This window comes from Monodelphis domestica, chromosome 1 (genome assembly GCF_027887165.1).
Source record: "Monodelphis domestica isolate mMonDom1 chromosome 1, mMonDom1.pri, whole genome shotgun sequence".
Lineage (NCBI taxonomy): Eukaryota > Metazoa > Chordata > Mammalia > Didelphimorphia > Didelphidae > Monodelphis > Monodelphis domestica.
The window spans coordinates 377,162,368-377,181,621 of record NC_077227.1 but is presented as its reverse complement, the minus strand read 5'-3'; the positions used below and the strand labels follow the sequence as shown (position 1 = coordinate 377,181,621).

Sequence of the window (19,254 nt, the reverse complement as noted above, 5' to 3'; positions counted from 1 at the left end):
ATGTCCTTAAATACGGTCTCACTCTCTAATGATTCTTAATTGCTAAACCAAATATAGGCTTTTCTTAAATCTTTATCAAACGAAACCAAATTGGATAATGGACATCTAAAGGCACTGAAAAAATACATAACATTACAAGTATAAGGTGTTATCCTCATGAAGATAAAAGGAAAGAGAACTGAGGTAGAAAGTAAGTGGATGCACATAAACTAACATCATCTATCTCTCTCAGAACTCAAATGATATAGGATAAAACAAACAGAAAAGGCATACCTAAATTATAACAATGGGCCTTTGGCTGTAAATGTATAGAGGTGTTCCTTCTGTGCTAATTGATCTACATAGAAATACTGAATCTTAGTTATTTTAAAAGATGACTCATCAAAATAGTAAAGAACTTAATTAACTACTAATTAAGTAGCTGATGGTAACCTAAGAGTTAAATTGAATGATACTGACCTTCTTGGACTGCTATATTTACAGATGCTCTGGTAGATGACTGTAGCAGTTTCTGATAATTCTCTGTGCTTTGGTCAAATAATTGTACAAGAAGAGCACATGTCTTTTCATATTCACATCTGCTGACAGTGCACAACTGTTCAAGCTGCTGAAATATAGTAGCTGTATCATCCAGTGGATCATCTAAACCATCTCTGAAAACATACCAGGTGACGTTAACTAAATATGTTAAAGCATCTTTTATATTTATAAACAATGCAGAGCCTAATGGCTAACATCTACAGACTGTATACTACAAGCTATGCATAGTGCTTAAAATGCTTTTCAATTATTATCTAATCTGATCCTCACAGCAACCTTAGAACGTAGGTACTATTATTATTTCCACTTTTCAAATAAGGAAATTGAGACAAACAGCAGTTAAGTGACTTATCTCACATCATACAGCTAGTAGGTATCTGAGGCTGGATTTGAACTTAGATCTTTCTGATTCTAGGCCCAGTGCTCTATCCTCTGTACCACCTCACTGCCCCAGTAGCAAAGCCAGGTTTGAAATAAAAACATTTAAATTTCCAGTACCTGATGATTATGGAGACAGATTCCAATCGGGAAGTAATGTATGCCTTTGTGATTTCAGGTGCATATGTATCTAATAGATGAGGCTCCGTTGATTTAACAAAAGGTACAGATGCTACCATTCTCTGCCACAGTGTTAACAAATAATGAACACTGTTGGGTGCAAATTCCCAATGCTACAAAAAAAAAACTTATTTTAATTATGCTATGTGTTATCCCATGGTAAAAATGAAAATTTTCACAATTATGCTAATTAGCCAGGTACAGTTTTTTTGTAGGTAAAAAAAAAACATGCCCAGAAATATACAGCATAAACTAAGCCCCCAAATTACTTAATTTTTTTTGTCATTTGACATTGGTATATTAAATTTCCCCTTACCTGGAGACTAGTAATGGTAAAATTGGCGATCAATCTGATAACTTCAGGATAATCTTTCACCATTATTAATTCTCCCAACTGGTAGTTAGTCTTTAAACGAGCCAAAAATCGACAGAATTCATGGTAACTTCCTGGTTCTGCCAAACCCTGAATCATGAAACATAGCAGAAGTTCATTTTATAGCCATAGAGTATATAGGCAATGTGGTATAGAAGCAGAGAAGGGATTTGGAATGGGGAAGACTTGACTGCCATGTCCTTGGTTTGGCAACACTGGGCAAGACTCTACTTCTCAGTGCTTCAGGTAACACTTTAAGACTCAGAATTGCAGATAAGGGATGTTCCCTCATTTGGAATTTAAAAAAAAGTCACAACTTCAATGTGAGAATCAGTGAAAACTAATTAACATACTATCTTTAAAAATAATTGTTGCTCAGTTGTGTCTGATTCTCTTTGACCTTCTTTGGGGTTTCTTGGCAAAGATACTAGAGTGATTTGCCATTCCCTTCTTCAGTTCACTTTATAGATGTGGAAATTGAGACAACCAGGGTTAAGTGATTTGCCCAGGATCACATAGCTCAGGTGTGATTGTCTGAAGCTAGACTTAAATTGAGATCTTTCTGACTCCTGGCCCACCACTCTATCCACTGAGCCATCTAGCTGTCTCTCTTTAAGAATAATACAAAGTATCAAATACAATATTTAAGTAAATGTTCTTTGTCTCTAATGATGACTCATATAACTAAAAATTTTAAAACTATTTTATAGTAAAATTCCATAATTTTGGCAAAATTTATTAAGTTTTACCTTGAAGAGACAAAGCAAGCATATATTTCTCTGATCCAACATGAAAAAATATGAATTATAAGTAGCACTATAAGCTCAAAGAACCATTACTATTTTGTAGTGTTTTCTCAAAACACTGGTAATACCCTCACTGAAAGAATGAATAAAGACCTACTATAACTCCAAAGTACAATGCAACCTTTAAGTATCTTTATTGTAATAATAAATTATTTTTTAAACAAAAACAACACAACAAAAAATAAAACCTGTAAGCACAACACACCATTTACCAGCAATACTTTATTATATTCTGTCACAAAAATTGCAATGGAAGCTGCAATGAACTTGGGGTACTATAGTTTGAAAACTACAAAATCTTATCTGTCCACAAGAGGGCAAAGGAAATCTCTTCTCAAATGGAAATTGCCACTTATTTAAATACTAACATTATAACTAAGTATTTTTCCTTTAACATAAAGAGCTAGATAAAATGGATATTAAGTTACAGGAATCACTTTGAAAATATTAGTATTTAAAGTCAATATGATGGAAAAGGAAGATACAAATAAAGATTGTCATTCATTAAGTGAATAGAAATATTTGTATTGGAAAATACTTGATTTTTAAAAACTGCTTTAAAAATTTAAGGAAAAAAATATATAAATGCCATTGTCAGTGACTCTTTTTAAGAAAATCCAAATACTCTAATCATGCCTAACTCTACTCAGTATGCCTAAGTTCATCATCCTTACCTTATTCATACACAGAAAAGAAATTTATGGGAAAATTGGCTAGTTTGAAAAAACACAAAGATATTAACAGTACCTTTAATCTAATCTTCAACTAAAAAGAATTTAAAAGTAGCCACATTAAAGTTTAATTGTATTTGGATCAGAGTGTTTGAAGTTTATTACCTTCAAGTGCCCTCATCTTCTTAGATTCCAACTAACCTTTCCTATCAATAAACCCAATCCCAAATCCCTCACCATCTCTAAGTGCAGGCTGTTTGGCAAATAATCTTCAAGCTTTAGGGAAATTATTAAGCAGCTCTTACATAAAAAAAGAGTTAGACATGTGCTCTAACTCATTTTCTATATTCAGACAATAAGCCCTAGATTTCAAATAAAAAAAAGTTGGTGACTTGCCCAGGGTCACACAGCCAGAAAGTGTCTGAGGCCAGATTTGAACCTAGGACCTCCCTTCTCTAGGTCTGACTCTCAATCCACTGAGCCACCCAGCTGCCGCCCTCCCTTTTTTTTTTTTAACCCTTACCTTCTGTTGTGGAGTCAATACTGTGTATTGGCTCCAAGGCAGAAAAGTGGTAAGGGCTAGGCAATGGGGGTCAAGTGACTTGCCCAGGGTCACACAGCTGGGAAGTGTCTGAGGCCACATTTGAACCGAGGACCTTACTGGACCATATTTAAGCACTTATTATGAGCCAGGCCCTGTGCTAAGCTATAGGAATACAAAGAAAAGCCTTTAAAACAGTCCTTGCTCTTAAGAAGCTCACATTTTAATGGGGGGAGATTTTTCTAGATATTTAGATATATAAAAGATATATTCAACATCCAAATATACACAAGATATTCTCAAAATATATGAACATCTAAAAAGTGAGGAATTAGCAACTTGGAGTTGGAGGGTAAAAACTAAGAAAACTGCTACAAACGGTGGAATTTGAGTTGTATCCTGAAGAAAAAAAGAAACTAAGATGGAAAGGAGAAAGGGCAAAGCATTTCAGGTATGAGGTAGACTTAGTGCAAAGGCATGAAGAAGACAGATCATGTTCAAGAAATTGCAAGTAGGCCAGTGTAGCTTGATCATACAGTGTGTGGAGGGGAGTAAGGTACAAGACTGGAAAGGAATCAGGTTTTAAAGAGCTTTAAATGTTTTTTTTTTAAAGGCTATATTTGATCCTGGAAGTAATAGGGAATACCTGCCATTCAGTGATCAAGGATGTCATATGGTCAAACCTATACTTAGAAAAATCACCTTGGCAATAATTGGATGATGGATTGGAGTGGAGAGAGACTTGAGAGAAATTAGTAAGAAGGCTATTGCAGCAGTATAGGTAAAAAGGTGATGGAGGCCCGAAAGAAAGGCTGAGGGCTGTATGAGTGGAAAATAGGTGACAAACATGAGATATTGTAAAAATAGAAATGTTAAGTTGGCAGTGGATGTGAAATGGGGGGGGGTGGGTGCAGAGTTAATGAGAGTTTAGAGTCAAGGATTACACCAGAGTAGTAAGTTTGGGTGATTGGGAAGATGGTGATGCCCTTAACAGTGACAAAGAAACTTGGAAGAGCATAAAATGTGGGAACAAAGATAAAAAGTTCTGTTCTGGACATGGCTGAGTTTGTGATGCTAAGGGAAGTTGAGAAACTTAACAAAGATTATACAATTAGGATATGCAGGAGTCAGGATTAAAACAGAGCTTTTTCTATTCCAAGTTTAGTGGTCTGCCAATGTAGCAAAATTATCCCTTCTGAAGCAATCTTTATTACCAGTTAATATGAATTTCTAATAATAATTGACAATTATAATCCATATTAAAGTTTGCAAACCTCTTTACACATATTATCTCATTTGAGTCTCATAAACACCATACTATAAGCATTATCTCATTTTACAGATGAAAAAACTAAGGTTCAGTAGATAGGTTACTTTCCCATATTCACAAAGTTACTGTATTCAAAGGCAAGATATGATCTCAATTTTTCCTAACTCCAAATCCAATTTTCTCTATATTAGAGACTAAAAATATATTTTCCCTGATTTTTATTAAAATTCATTTTTAGCAATGGCAGTACACACCTTTGGGATTCTCTTCTTTCTCCTTCACTTTCCTTTAGATTCCCTTGACAATGGAATAAAGTGCAATAACTGTGACTTCAGGTAGGGTCTTTTTAAATGCCAGGTGGCATGGGGTAGGGTATAGTGTGTATTTTTAGCTCTTGAGATCTTCCTTGAAATGAACAAGACTCCAGTCAAATCACACCTCTCAGTTTCTTGGGCACTACTAAGTTGTAAGTGAATTTCTATACTCTTAGGGGCAGAACAACTTGCTGGGTGGTTCCCTACACCACTGAAATAGGTAGAAATGGAGGATTAAAAAAATCTATTAACAAATTCTCAAGAAAAAAATAATTGCACAAATACCTGAGGATTTTCGAGTATCCTTTTTACTCCTTTAATTAAGTTACCAAGGTACTGAGCACGTTCTGGACCGCTAAATAAAGATCTCCTTGTAGAAGCAAACTGAACTAAACAAGAAAGTGCCTATAAAAGGAGACAAGATTATCCTGAATCGTTAAAAAAATAATACAACTATAGTCACATATCATGACATTTATTCCCCATTATATAAAATATTATTTCATTCTTATTATTAAACCTTCTATATGAGGCATATTATTATTCATTTATTGGTTTTCAGTGCTTTGTATTTGATCTCACATAAACATCACAAAGAAATGGATATGCTATTGTTAGGGTAGGATTTTGGGTAAGGGAAACACAAGAGGAAAAAACATATAAAAATCTGCTTTATTGTTTAGGAAGGGAAAGGAATAAGGGCTTATGCATTTGCTTATGCTTATTTTTATTTAAAACTAACTAAACTATACTAACTAGGTTACTAAACTAAAACCTTAATCAAATACCCAAATATCACAGCAGGAGTCCAAAAACAGATAGAGCCAGGATCTGTTGTTAGATGTCCAAGCAAGTCCTGGTATCCAAGTAGGACTAATGCTGCCAGCAGCCAGATACAGGAACTCAGTTTGAACACAGGGATCCTCTTCATGCCTTCCTCTCCACTTCCTCAGGAGACCAGAAGAAAGTCAGTCCGGCCAAATGGAATCTTCTCAGATTCTGAAGCTCAGGCTCCCATGTGACCCTGGGTCACATGCCACTGTCAATCATTCCTAGGTTTGCATTTTTCAGTTTTTGCACAGTTTTGCAAATTACAAACCTTTTCATCCTTTATCACACTATGAAATGAATAATTCTGAATATATTTCAACTATTTCACTGTTCACTTATAACCAAATCATGAAATGTAATTTGCAAATCCTAAACAGAAACAAAAACTGCAATGCCATACCTAAAGCCAGAAAGGGCTGAGGAGAAATTTTGATTACTTTCATTAAAAAAAATGTCTGAGAAGCCTATATGAAATAACAGACAGACATATGAACCAGAAACTGACTTTATTTTAATAGTCTAAAGACCTGAAATATCTCTGAATTTCTTCCTCTCAGTATATGTTTCTGTCATACAATTAGCTCTTCTGCCTTAATTTCTCCTTCAGGAGATTTTTTAAGTAGTAGATAAAGAAGTAAATTCAGAATATTAAATCATATAATCAGTCAAAAAAGAACATGATAATCAAAATGATTGACACTGCAAATAATATTCTGTGGATACCAGAAGTAGAGTTGAAAGGGTTTAGCAAAAGGACTACTTGTCATGAATTACTATTATTTATTCAATGGCCTGCCCCAGCTCTTCATGAGTTCTCTGAACTTTAGCCTCATAGTTAAAACACTAAAGGAAAGAATGCCTACCAAGTTCAGAAATGAAGAGAGGATTAATCTTTCAAAGTGAGCATTAAGATCATGGGAGACAGGTAGTTGTGGTATTATTAAACCTTCTACACATGAGGCATATTATCATTCACTTGTCTTGTACTTGTTCTCTTATAAGTATCACAAAGAAATAGATATACTAAGCACTGAATAATTTTGAATATATTCCAACTATTTCACTGTTAATTATTTATATAAGTATTCATTTAAAGGAAATAAATAATAATGCTTTATTTCCAGGAAGAACTGAAATGATATCTATTCCTAAACTACTAAAGATCCAAATTAATTTAAGATTAGAAAAAAGGCAGTTAGAAAGAAAACTAGATACCTATTCTGAAGGAATTTTTTTTCCACATACCAAAAACATTCTACAACCATCTATTTGCAGATCTGTCCATTTGTTTTTAATTAGTATTTCTAACTACTCTACAATAAGAAACTCAAAGTCCAAAAGTCTCATTTATTCATTTTAATTATTTATGAGTGTTAACTATGGATTTTTAAAATTTCCATTGTGAAAAAAAATGCAATTTTCACAACTTTTGTATTTGTTAAATATCTACAAGTTAATAAATGGTGGCTGCATAAAAAAAATTTTAAGTGGAGAACAGTCTCCCTATTAGCAACTGTCTCTTCCATGTCCCTGATCCCTAAATAAGCCAATTATTTCTATCTCTAGCTGGGGGATTGGTTCTTGCCTTCCCAAGGAGAAGTAGAGGGTTAGTACAGTATTACTATATTCTTGCTGAGGATTATATTGTTACCTGATCATCTTGCCAGGATTTCCACCATATTCTTGCCAAATCTTTTTATCTGGGTTCTTAACCTCTGGTTTCTAACTACCTGTACTTCAGAGACAGTGTCTGACTTTAGCCTTTATGAGTTGGCTCTCACCTTCACTATTCTCACTCTGGATTATTTCTTATCCCTGTACTCATATTCCAAAGGTTTATAAAGCTGTAACTAACTGTAAAGTATATTAGTAAATTAATATCTTTGAATTTTTACAATATAAAAATTTTAATTTGACACATTTTTCATTTCACAGAGGGAAACTTTGGTCTTCTTATCACTAACTAGGGCATAATATGTTACTTTGATAAATAACTAGCCTTGACAACAACCGTATAAATAAAAAAGAACAATTCACAAAACTGTCCACTGTTCCAGTTTTTATCTTTAAGGTTCTTTAAAGTTCTAGTATTGCTATTTTATTCTCAAAATGATAACAAAATACACTATGATCATGTGCACAATCTCAATCTTAGAACATATTTCTCAAGATGAAGAAAACTACAATTAAATAATTGTATATATGTGTATTATTAATATGTATAAATATATCTTAATATTTAGCTTTTTATATACATAACAGCTTCTGTATATTTCTATTTCTTTAGTATATGTTCTAAGTTCAAATCAACATAAGGCATATATTTTTCAGAAATCAATATTCTCTATGAGACATTGCCCAGAGTGAGCATTTGATCAAATAACAATATGAGATAAAGTAGATGGTCAGAACAAATTTTAAAAAGCAGCACTTGCTCTGGAAATCAGTTAAATGATCAATTAAAAATGCCTCAGTAGATTAAGAGCTAATTGTTAGTAGGATGTGTAAATAAGGGGGGAGGAATCATCAAGTATAAATAGATAGAACCTTTTATTTTTTTATATAGATATTATTCTTTAATTTTAAATATATCAAATAACTAAATTTTACTTACTAATTGAGATAGTAAAGGTGGAAGGGCATGATACAAATCGAAGAAAAGGTCCAAAGTTTCTGACTCCAGGAAAACTGGAAAAAAAAATTCTTACCTTACTATTTTGAATTCAAGTACTTGTCTTTCAAGAAGCTTAAATTACTAAATATCACCATCGAAATAACCATGGCACAGTTTTGACATAAGATAAGTGCTTAAACACGTTTTTCATTCATTCAATGGAAAACCTAGCAAGGAGAGACACTTTTACAGGTAAAGACAATTTCTAGTTCATGGTCTAGGTCTTTTGGGAGAAAATTGGGAAAAAAAAATTAATATGGACAGAAAATTAACTAGACAAAGTAGTTTTTCTTTAATGAGTTTTCTAGTTAATTTTATTAGGAAACTCCTCAGTATTTCTATAATATCAAAACAGTTTTTTGTTTTATTTTATTCTTAAATTAGATCACACTGTGGGCAGGATTAAAAAAAATTTTTTTTTCAAAGCTTAGATAAGGCAATGCAGTAGGCAGGATCCTGTTATGTTCTGTTAGTGGTACTCATGTAGTATTATAATGGTAGAAAAGATCTTACTCAATCTTTCTATGGCTGTATCAAGAGAAAAATATAGTTAAAAGTAAGTTATCACAGTTTTTTTTTTGTTTGAGCCCTTAATGTTCACCATCCCCACAGCTAGAACTCATTCTTACTTGATCTCCAAGTTGTTGGAATCTGTACTGTGCAAAGATCATCTGCAGATTCATCTGCTGAACTGCCAATGAAGTCAAAATTAAGACAGTTGAGGACAAGTTTCAAGACCTGCATTACCAGATTTTGTTGAACTTGATCCTGAAGATTTAAAGGTTTTGCCAACACCTAAAAAAATTTCCAAAATTACTGATTGTCTTGCTTAAAATGGATAAGTATTTTCTGAAAATTAACAGTATTTTATATTCCTTGAACTAAAGCTATTCTTTAATTTCATGTTAAATTAATTAAAATGGTTTCTAAAGATTATACATTGTTATATTTTCCCCAAAAGACAGCATTTTAATAATAGCAGTTATAATTGGGGGGGGACCCCAAATGTTAAAATTACTATTCTTCAACTTTTACTATAACATCCTAGATTTTTATTCTTTTTGGCTCTTTGTTAGTGAGATATTTCATGCTTCATCTCAAACTGAAAGTAACTTCAGTTCTGGAATACCAGAACCAGTAACACCCTTGAAGCTTATAAAAAAAAGGTAGCTTTGGGACAAATAAAAGTAAATACTACTTTACACAGCAGGTTGCAAATTTATGGAACTCATTACCTTTAAGAGTATGGGCTAAAAATATAAGTTCAAAAAGAGTTCATTTAATTTAATGTACGATGGAATCATAAAAAGAAAAAAATAAAGGAATCCATTCTTTGTGAGGTTCTTAGTAGGCAAAGGGATAGGCTGGGGGGGGTCCTAATAGTTTTTCATTGAGCTAGTGGGATTGTTATTCCCACCACTCCTGCCAATGGAGATGGATAATGAGTGGCAGAGTCTCTATAGTCCATTAATATAGCCTTAAGGCTTAAAGACTAAGCAACTCTGATGCTTGAGGACTCATGCCAACTCCATGTTGCACTTAAAAAGAGGTGTTCTTTTCTACTCTACTATAGTCCTTGACTAGGATAGGATAGAATGAGATGACTATTTTCCCACTTTCTTCCAGAGGGTGGTCACCAAGTTCTTTGGGCCCTGTTATGTACTTCAGGACTGAAACTGAAACTATGTGGCCACTACACTGTTTTCCTATTCTTTTCTCCTCAAATAGGACTGTAAATACTTGAAGGGGAACACTTTGAATTTGGCTTTTGTGATCCCTAATATGTGGTAAAGTGCTTTGCACATGAATGTTAATGTAATTAAATTGATCCTTTAAAGGAATCCAGGTTAGTTTGAAGAGGGAAGGGAGAGGAAAAATCTTTAACCTTTGGAGGCAAATGTGGATAAAAACAATGCTCTCTCACAAAATGTACTCTGATACCACTTTTAGAGATAAGAGTATTGGGCTAGAGAATTAGCTCCTTTATAGTTCTTATATTAGGCTAGCATGATGTTGATACAGATTAAAAATGTTTAAAACAAATGAATCACTTCTAGGCATACTAACAACCAGCACAAGACTTCTGCCTTAAAAACTGAGTATCATAGGGCAATGTGATTATGAATTATATTAGTGAAATTTGCACAGTATTGGCCTTGTTAAGGTAAAAACAATATACTATTACATAGCACAAAAACTGAATGAACTCCACCTATTCTAGAAGCCAGGTGATAGACACAGTGGAGATAGAATGCTGGGCTGGAATCAGGAAGATTTAAGGTTTAAGCCCAGCCTCTGATACTTATTAGTTGTGTGACCCCCAGCAAGTCATTTAACTTCAAGCTGCCTCACTTTCCTCACCTACAAAATAGATATACTAATAATATCTATCTTCCAGGATTGTTTTGAGGGTAAAATGAGATAATATTTGTAAAGTATTTTGCAAATCTTAAAGTGATGTATAAATGTTATTATTATTAAATGAATCTTAGTATGTGAAATTATTATGAGAATCCTTGATAGCATTTCACACTTAACACTCTCAAAACATGACTAGGGAAATCTGAAAACAAACAAGTGAAACCTAACTAAACTATATGGTAATTATTATAACAAAAAAGGTGATGTAAAAGAAAGTTGCAAGTTAAATAAATTATACATGGACTATAGATAAGATGCAAATTATCAGAACAGAAATCCTAGAAATAAAAGCAATATCATTTTGCTAACATAGTAATGTTCTGACACAGAAAGCTAGGAATGCAAAATTAGAGTTTACATGGGAATTGCAAATATCCAAAATATACCAGCTATATACTTTCTGCAGAAAATTACTCAATGTCTTACTTCTTTTAGGAGTGAGCATGCAAGCACTAAAATGTCCTTGAGTGATGTATCCCTGAATGAGGTAGCTATTTTCCGGTGTTTTGCTGAAGGTCTAGAATAGTCAACCTGAAGAGACCAATAAAATAAAACTATTTAAAGAAACAAATTAAAATATGAATTTCTAGTTATAAAAATGATAATATCAAAATTAAACACAGGCTGACAAGTTCAAACCATCAAGCAACAATTTTTGATATTTATGAAAACATTTGGTATAGAATATAAGAAAATATTCAAGAAAAAACAAATTATGAATCATGACTTCTATTGTACAAGTTCTGAGAAGGGTGATATCTCATTTGAGTCTTAAGTCTACTCATTTGCAAAATCTTCCTCCCATTTAAAAAAAAAAAGAAATCTCCAAATTTCTGAAATTGTCTGAAGTAAAGTGCAAGGGAATTTTGGGGAGTAAAAATTGCTTATTGACTAATAGATTTAAGTTACTATTGGCATATTAATAAATAATGTAGTTAAGATTCCATAATTTCAATAGTACATCATTTTCATTGCTTATAACCATATTTAAACATTCTTTAAGCTGAATATGTCTGCATTCTACCCAAAATGGGCAAAAGTTTATTACAATGGAAGAATGTCATGAAAACAATTCACCAAAGATATAAAGTAGAAAGACTAGAAATGAAAGTTCACTAAAGGAAGGAAAGCTTCCTGTGTATGCTTATATCACTTTTGTATTAACTATACTTGAAAAGAACTATTGCATCTGCCTTATGCATGGGAAAAAGAAAAGGTGAATTTGCAGAAAAATCTATGGTGGGTTTGTCCTAAGAGCTGAAAGATAAGCTTTTATTAATTATACAAAAGATATTTCTACAAAAAAAAAATTCTTTACATTTGGTTTGGAAAAAAGAATGCCTAAAGTGAATAAACCAAAGTGGTATGACAGGTCAAAAACAACCAAAGTATTTTTATTTTCTTAAGGACAAAATAAGCATAGTGGGTGTGATTATAAACGAAGTCAATACAAAGGAAAGAAGAAAAGTGAAATCTGAGTAACTTAATAGATATATTTGTAGTCCTATACAAAGTAAGGAAAAAAAGGGGGATTCTGAATCTAGAAATTTGAAGCAGGGGCATAAAGTTCAATGTTGTTAATGCATTGTACTGGGAGCCAAGAGGCCCAATATCTACTTCAGGTTCTTTTGGGAAAGTCTCATACATATTCATCGATAAAATGAGGTGATAGATATAAAAAATAACAATAATAGTAATAATATTTATATAGTGCCTGACTTGTACTAAATGCTTTTAAAATATCACATTAAGTATATATAAATATAAATATAAAATGTCACCCTTCAAAGTAGGTGCTAATATTCTTTTTTTTTTCAGAGGAGGAAACTGAGGTAAAAAGATTATATGACTTGCCTATGCTTGTATAGCTAGAAAGTGTCTGAAGACAAATTTGAACTCAGGTCTTCCTAACTCTGAAGTTCTATTCACTGAGCTACCTATCTATTCCAATAATAACTAAATGACTTCTAAGATCCTTTCCAGTTTTACAGTATAGAGTGATGGACCTAGTAGATGCTCAATGAGTGCTAGTTGATAAAAATGATGCCCTAAATGTAGTACATGCAGAAAATGCTTAAAGTTACATTATTGAACTTGTAAAGCTGATTCACATACGTTGCCTAATGCATCCCTTTTTGAAAGATGATGGCTTCTTCATGCAAACTGCTTATTAACAGTTCATTTCCTATAAATTGCTTTATTTGGAGAGTAAAATACATAGTAAAATATGGTAAAAGATTACTTTGCTGAATGATAGCTACACAGAAATCTGAATATCCAGCTTGAGGTTTCTATCACTGTGAGAGGAAACATGATGAGTAGAAGGAATATTATACCTGGAGCCAGAAAGTCTGTGTTCAGGACTCTTGTCTATTATTCTATGATTCTAAGAGTAAGTCATTAACCTTTACTAGTTCTATTTATTTCCTAATCAAAAACGGGAAAAATATTTTTACTATATCCATTATAAGCTGGTTGTTGAGTGCTTTGAAATGGACTAAATTACTGAAGTAGTATCATCATCATCAACAATAAAAAACACTGGTTACTAAACTCTATTACCTGCCATATGTTTTGGGGAAACTATCTGATCTTGCTGTGCTAGATAAAGGAGAAGGAAACAGAAACAAGAAAGCAAGTCTTAAAAGACTCATAAAAATAGTGTGGCAGCTGTGTGGCCTTGGGCAAGATGGCTAGACAAGCATCAGCTTTTAGGAGATCAATTTCCCCACTTTGAAAACAATGTCATTTTCATAACAGAACTCTTTATTTGTTTTAAAGCCAGAATGATTACTACCAGTTTTAACACGTCTTTCTATAAATGTGGGATATTTTTATAATTTCTAAGTCAGTTTAAGTAAAAAAAAAATATATATATATATATATATATAATACACACACACACACACACACACACACACACACACATATATATATATATGTAACCGAGATGTGGTTCTAGGCACACAGGCTATGTACTTCACTACAAAGAGGCTTCTGGGCCACAGAAACAGCCCCAGGCAATATCCTATTTGGGAGCCCAATCATTACTATGTCACGTTGCTACATTGCCTTTTGTTACAAGACTATTTTCTGTGAAACCCGACTCTTGCTTTTGTTCATGGTATAACCAGTGCAACAGCAGAAGTGAACAGGAGCAGGTGACTGTATGCTCAGCTGCTGTGCGAAGCTCTGCATCTAAAAATCCCTACTGCAGGGTGGACAACCCTGCCCATAAGTGGCACTGTTCCAAGTGGCCTATGCTTTGATCAACCCTGCTGGGTGAGCATTGTTGAGAATCAATTCACCAAACCTCTTTCCCATTTATTTATAAAAGAATAAGCAACATGATGGTTTGCTTCTATTGAGCATTTAATTTTCTTCTTATGGTTACTATATTACTATATACAAGGAAGATAAAAGGATGCCCATGGGGCACTGACCATGACTAATTCTATGTTCTGGATAGTACCACATACTGTGGTTGGTGTTTTTAATAATATTGAAACTGTTCCAATCTCTAATTGTATCACTCATTAAATAAACAAAAGAATGTGATGTGAATACTCTATAGTTTTCTGTTCACTAAATATATCCCAACAAAGGATAGAAAATATTATTAACAAATAAAATCAATAAACAAATATCATTGTTAGAATAATCTTACATTTTCCTTAAAAGGAAAAACTTACCAGATTCATTTCTTGAGTCAATTCAGAAAGGATTACTACTCCTATAACATAATGGTCCATGGTACCCTTGAAAAAAAATAAATCGCAAATCTCAGTATGGGTAGAGATGAAAAGCTAATTCACAAATGTTAAAAACCAGACGGATGAAAGTTATACTTGGCATCATACAATACTCCTAGAAAAACAGGTAGTGATCACAATATAAGAAGTTTGCTCTTTTAGATTTTACCAGAGCCAACACCAGATAATTAAGATCTATGCTCCCCTGAGTTCTAATCCTGTTTCCATCCATATCTAGCTGATTGGGTTGTTGCTTTCCTGAACCTTTTGTAAGATTATATGATCTCTAAAGCTTTTTTCAGACCTCACAGTTTATGATTCTATTTTGGCAGTATCTGGATTCATAAGGAAAAAGCTGTCATAAATAAATGCATAATGATAATCTGCATATATTTAGGTACTCTGGAACCATACCAAACTGAACTTTAAAATAAATCAGAAATGAGTTTAATATTTTACATAAGATTGTGAACAAGTAAAAGAAAAGTTCCTTTTAGCTATGTAAATATGTTTGGAGGTTATAAAGATAGCTATTCCCAATAACTAATTAATAAATAGTTTGGTAAATGAATTTAAGTTCCTGGATCTAATTCTGAATATGGTCACTTAAGCCTCTTTATTATTACTAGTTCATATGCATTTATTTATAATATTCCTATAATCGAGGCATCTAAATTTCCATATGCACTAGGGTAACTACAGAGCTATCAAAAAGTTTAGAGTTTAACTGCTTCTATAACATTTTTAATTTAATCAGCTTTGAATTTAACCATGACAACTTCCCCCAAATCAAAATTCTAATTTTAAAATGCATATCATTAACACAAGCTACCCACTACAAATTCATTTTAAAAGCATGTATATGTAATAAATGTAAAATGCAATTATAACACAAACATGAAAATTACTGCTAACACTGATATACTTTTCAATGATTCATTTTAATAAAAGATATAGTGATATGCTTTACTGGTCATTCTATATTAATAATATAAAATACCTTTGGGCAAAAGAAACAAGGCATAGAGCTTCTTGAGATCTTTGTAGCTTAAAATTAAACTTCAAACAATTCTTCAGAAAAGTCTCACGAAAGCAGTAATATCTACTATAGGGAGTCAAAAAATAAAGCACAACTTTAACTGAATCCAGTCCTCTAATTTATACTTCCCAGAACAGTGCTATGTCATTCACTCAGAAGATGGGAGCTTAATGACCATTCTGTGATAATGTTGACAGGATGGGGTTTTGGTTGAAGAGAAGGCACTTGAGGGAGTTCTCCTGGCTGTCATAACTATTGAAAGCTGTCAGAACACATGCACCAGAGACTTCTCTTGCCTAAAGAGTCTCCTTTCAGAAAAATTGTGTGATTGGCAATTTAGTCAACATGCACACATCTCAGCTATTGAAAAGTGAACTGGACAAATGAACCATAGTATCCTTATGTGTAAAATAAGGGAGTAAATAAGATGATCTCTAGAGTACCTTTCAGCTCTGAGTCTATGGTTTTCTGAAATGTTAGCAACTGGCAACACATTTTTTACCCTCTCTTTGAAAAGGGGAAATATATGTGTTTTTTTAAAAGGAGAATTACTTCAGTGGTTGTCAGGGACCACTGGGTTGGGGGTCCCAAGGGGTAAGAATTCAGATGGACTCAGGAGGGCTGATGGCAAACAAGTGGTACTAATGGTGGCTTTATTGAGAGAGGTGATGATATTTATAGGAATCTGGGTTTCTATCCAAACATATCCATTCACATGGTTACAGGCAATATTTTTATAGTAACAGATAGCCAATCACAGAGAATCCTGAGGAGAACAATGCACCTTTGAAGGGATCTATGGGATACACTTTGCAGGTGATTGGAGGATTCAGGGAGTATCCATAAGATACATGAAAACATACTCAAGATGAAGTCTCTTTTGCTAGAGTTTCCAAGGATATAGTACACAAGACTGTCCTAGGTTCATTCCTAGGTCACCTAGGTTTATTCAATTGTACTATGATTCCTTTACTTAGGGGTCCAATAACTTAGGGACTCTATCAAGTGGTTGCTTTTGTACACATGGGAGTAGCCTTCTAGAACTTTGTGTAATTTGAGATAAACAGTGTCAATGAGAACCTTTTCAGTTAGTCAAGTTCTAAGTGCCAAAGATCATCCTTCTCTAATAAAATTGTAATTCTTGTGGTGTCATAAGATTCACCCCAGGTGAATATTAACCAAAATAAGGGATAGAGTTAACAATATTGTGGGGTTAGAGAGTTGGAAGATCATGTGGTCTTAATTATATTTTACAAATGAGGAAAGCTAGGTTCAGAAAAGCATCAGGATAATTGCTCAAGATCATACAGGTTTGACAAAAAAAGAATTTGAACTCTGGTTTCCTGGCTCAAATAAAACATTCTTTACGTTGTATATTTATTACTATGCTGTATCAGATTACTAAAAATTGGTCTTAAGGGTATATAAAAATGGAAAATAGTAGGTACTATTTAAAAGGAAAAAAAAACTTTTCAAGGTTGTTTGTCTTTTTAAAGGCATCAATATTGGGGATGTAGACTAAACGATTGCCCTAGTGCAAATATTAATAATATGGAAATAGGTATTAAAACTGGCAATGAGGAGACCAAGCTATCACTCTTTGCAGATGATATGATGGTCTACTTAAAGAATCCTAGAGAATCAACTAAAAAGCTAGTGGAAACAATCAACAACTTTAGTAAAGTTTCAGGATACCAAATAAACCCACATAAGTCATCAGCATATCTATATATTCCTAACACATCTGAGCAGCAGGAATTAGAAAGAAAAATTCCATTCAAAATCACCCTAGACAATATAAAATACTTCAGAATCTAGCTGCTGAGACAAACACAGGAACTATATGAACACAACTACAAAATACTTTCCACACAACTAAAACAATATCTGAGCAGTTAGAAAAACATTAACTGCTCATGGGTAGGACAGGCTAACATAATAAAAATGACCATTGTACCCAAACATATCTATTTATTTAGTGCCATACCCATTGAACTTCCAATAAACTTTTTTACTGAATTAGAAAAAACCATAACAAAGTTCATTTGGAAGAAGAAAAGATCAAGGATATCTAAGGAAATAATGAAAAAAATGCAAAGGAAGGTGGCCTTGCAGTCCCAGATCTCAAACTACACTATAAAGCAGTGGTCATCAAAACAATTTGGTACTGGCTAAGAGACAGAAAGGAGGATCAGTGGAATAGAATTGGGATAAGTGACCTCAGCAAGACAGTCTATGACAAGCCCAATGATCCTAGCTTTTGGGACAAAAATCTACTATTTGATAAAAACTGCTGGGAAAATTGGAAGACAGTATGGAATGAATATGCTTGGATCAACATCTCACACCCTACACCAAGATAAACTCAGAATGGGTGAATGACTTGAACATAAAGAAGGAAGACATTAGTAAATTATGTGAACACAGAATAGTATACATGTCATACCATTGGGAAGGGAAAGATTTTAAAACCAAGCAAGACTTAGAAAGAGTCATAAAATGTAAAATAAATAATTGTGACTACATCAAATTAAAAAGTTTTTGTAAAAACAAAACCAATGTAACCAAAACTAGAAGGGAAATAAACTGGGAAACAATATTCATAATAAAAACCTATGACAAAGGTCTAATTACTCAAATTTACAAAGAGCTAACTCAATTGTCAAAAAATCAAGTCATTCTCCAATTGATAAATGGGCAAGGGACATGAATAGGCAATTTTCAGTCAAAGAAATCAAAACCATTAATAATCACATGAAAAAATGTTTAAAAATCTCTTATAATCAGAGAGATGCAAATCAAAACCTCTGAGGTACCACCTCATACCTAGCTGATTGGCTAACATGATGGCAAAGAAAAGTAATGAATGCTGGAGGGGATGTGGCAAAGTCGGGACATTAATTCATTGCTGGTGGAGTTGTGAATTGATCCAACCATTCTGGAGGGCAATTTGGAACTATGCCCAAAGAGCACTAAAAGACTGTCTGCCTTTTAACCCAGCCATAGCACTGCTGGGTTCAAACCCCAACAAGATAATAAGGAAAAATGCATTTACAAGAATATTCCTAGCTGTGCTCTTTGTGGTGGCAAAAATTTGGAAAATGAGGGGATGCCCTTCAATTGGGGAATGGATGAACAAACTGTGGTATATGTTGGTGATGGAATACCATTGTGTTCAAAGGAATAATAAAGTGGAGGAATTCCATGGGAACTGGAACACCCTCCAGGAAGTGATGCAGTGAAAGGAGCAGAACCAGGAGAACAATGTACACAGAAACTGATATACTGTGGTGTAATCAAATATAATGGACTTATCCATTAGTGGCAATGTAGTGTTCCAGAACAACCTGGAGGGATCTATGAAGAACACTATACACATTCAGAGAAAAAACTGTGAGAATAAAAACACCAAAGAAAAACAACTGCTTGATTACATGGGTCGAGGGGGATATGATTGGGGATGT

At 33.4% G+C, this 19,254-nt stretch overlaps 1 protein-coding gene across 4 annotated transcripts in view; it reads right to left on the bottom strand.

Annotated features, from left to right (window-relative positions):
• The window catches only part of RANBP17 (RAN binding protein 17), a 379,980-nt gene that overhangs the window by 319,846 nt on the left and 40,880 nt on the right, over positions 1-19,254 (bottom strand). For 3 of the 4 annotated variants that reach the window (XM_001370363.4, XM_056811572.1, XM_007474002.3), the window contains exons 5-12: positions 14,692-14,757; positions 11,426-11,530; positions 9,208-9,373; positions 8,519-8,592; positions 5,359-5,478; positions 1,415-1,561; positions 1,039-1,211; positions 460-653 (exon numbers count right to left, since the gene is read on the bottom strand). In XM_001370363.4, the coding sequence (XP_001370400.1) occupies positions 460-653; positions 1,039-1,211; positions 1,415-1,561; positions 5,359-5,478; positions 8,519-8,592; positions 9,208-9,373; positions 11,426-11,530; positions 14,692-14,757 (1,045 nt within the window). Of the gene's footprint in view, positions 1-459; positions 654-1,038; positions 1,212-1,414; positions 1,562-5,358; positions 5,479-8,518; positions 8,593-9,207; positions 9,374-11,425; positions 11,531-14,691; positions 14,758-15,751; positions 15,857-19,254 lie in introns of all 4 variants that reach the window. The other variant, XM_016422942.2, reaches the window with a different exon arrangement.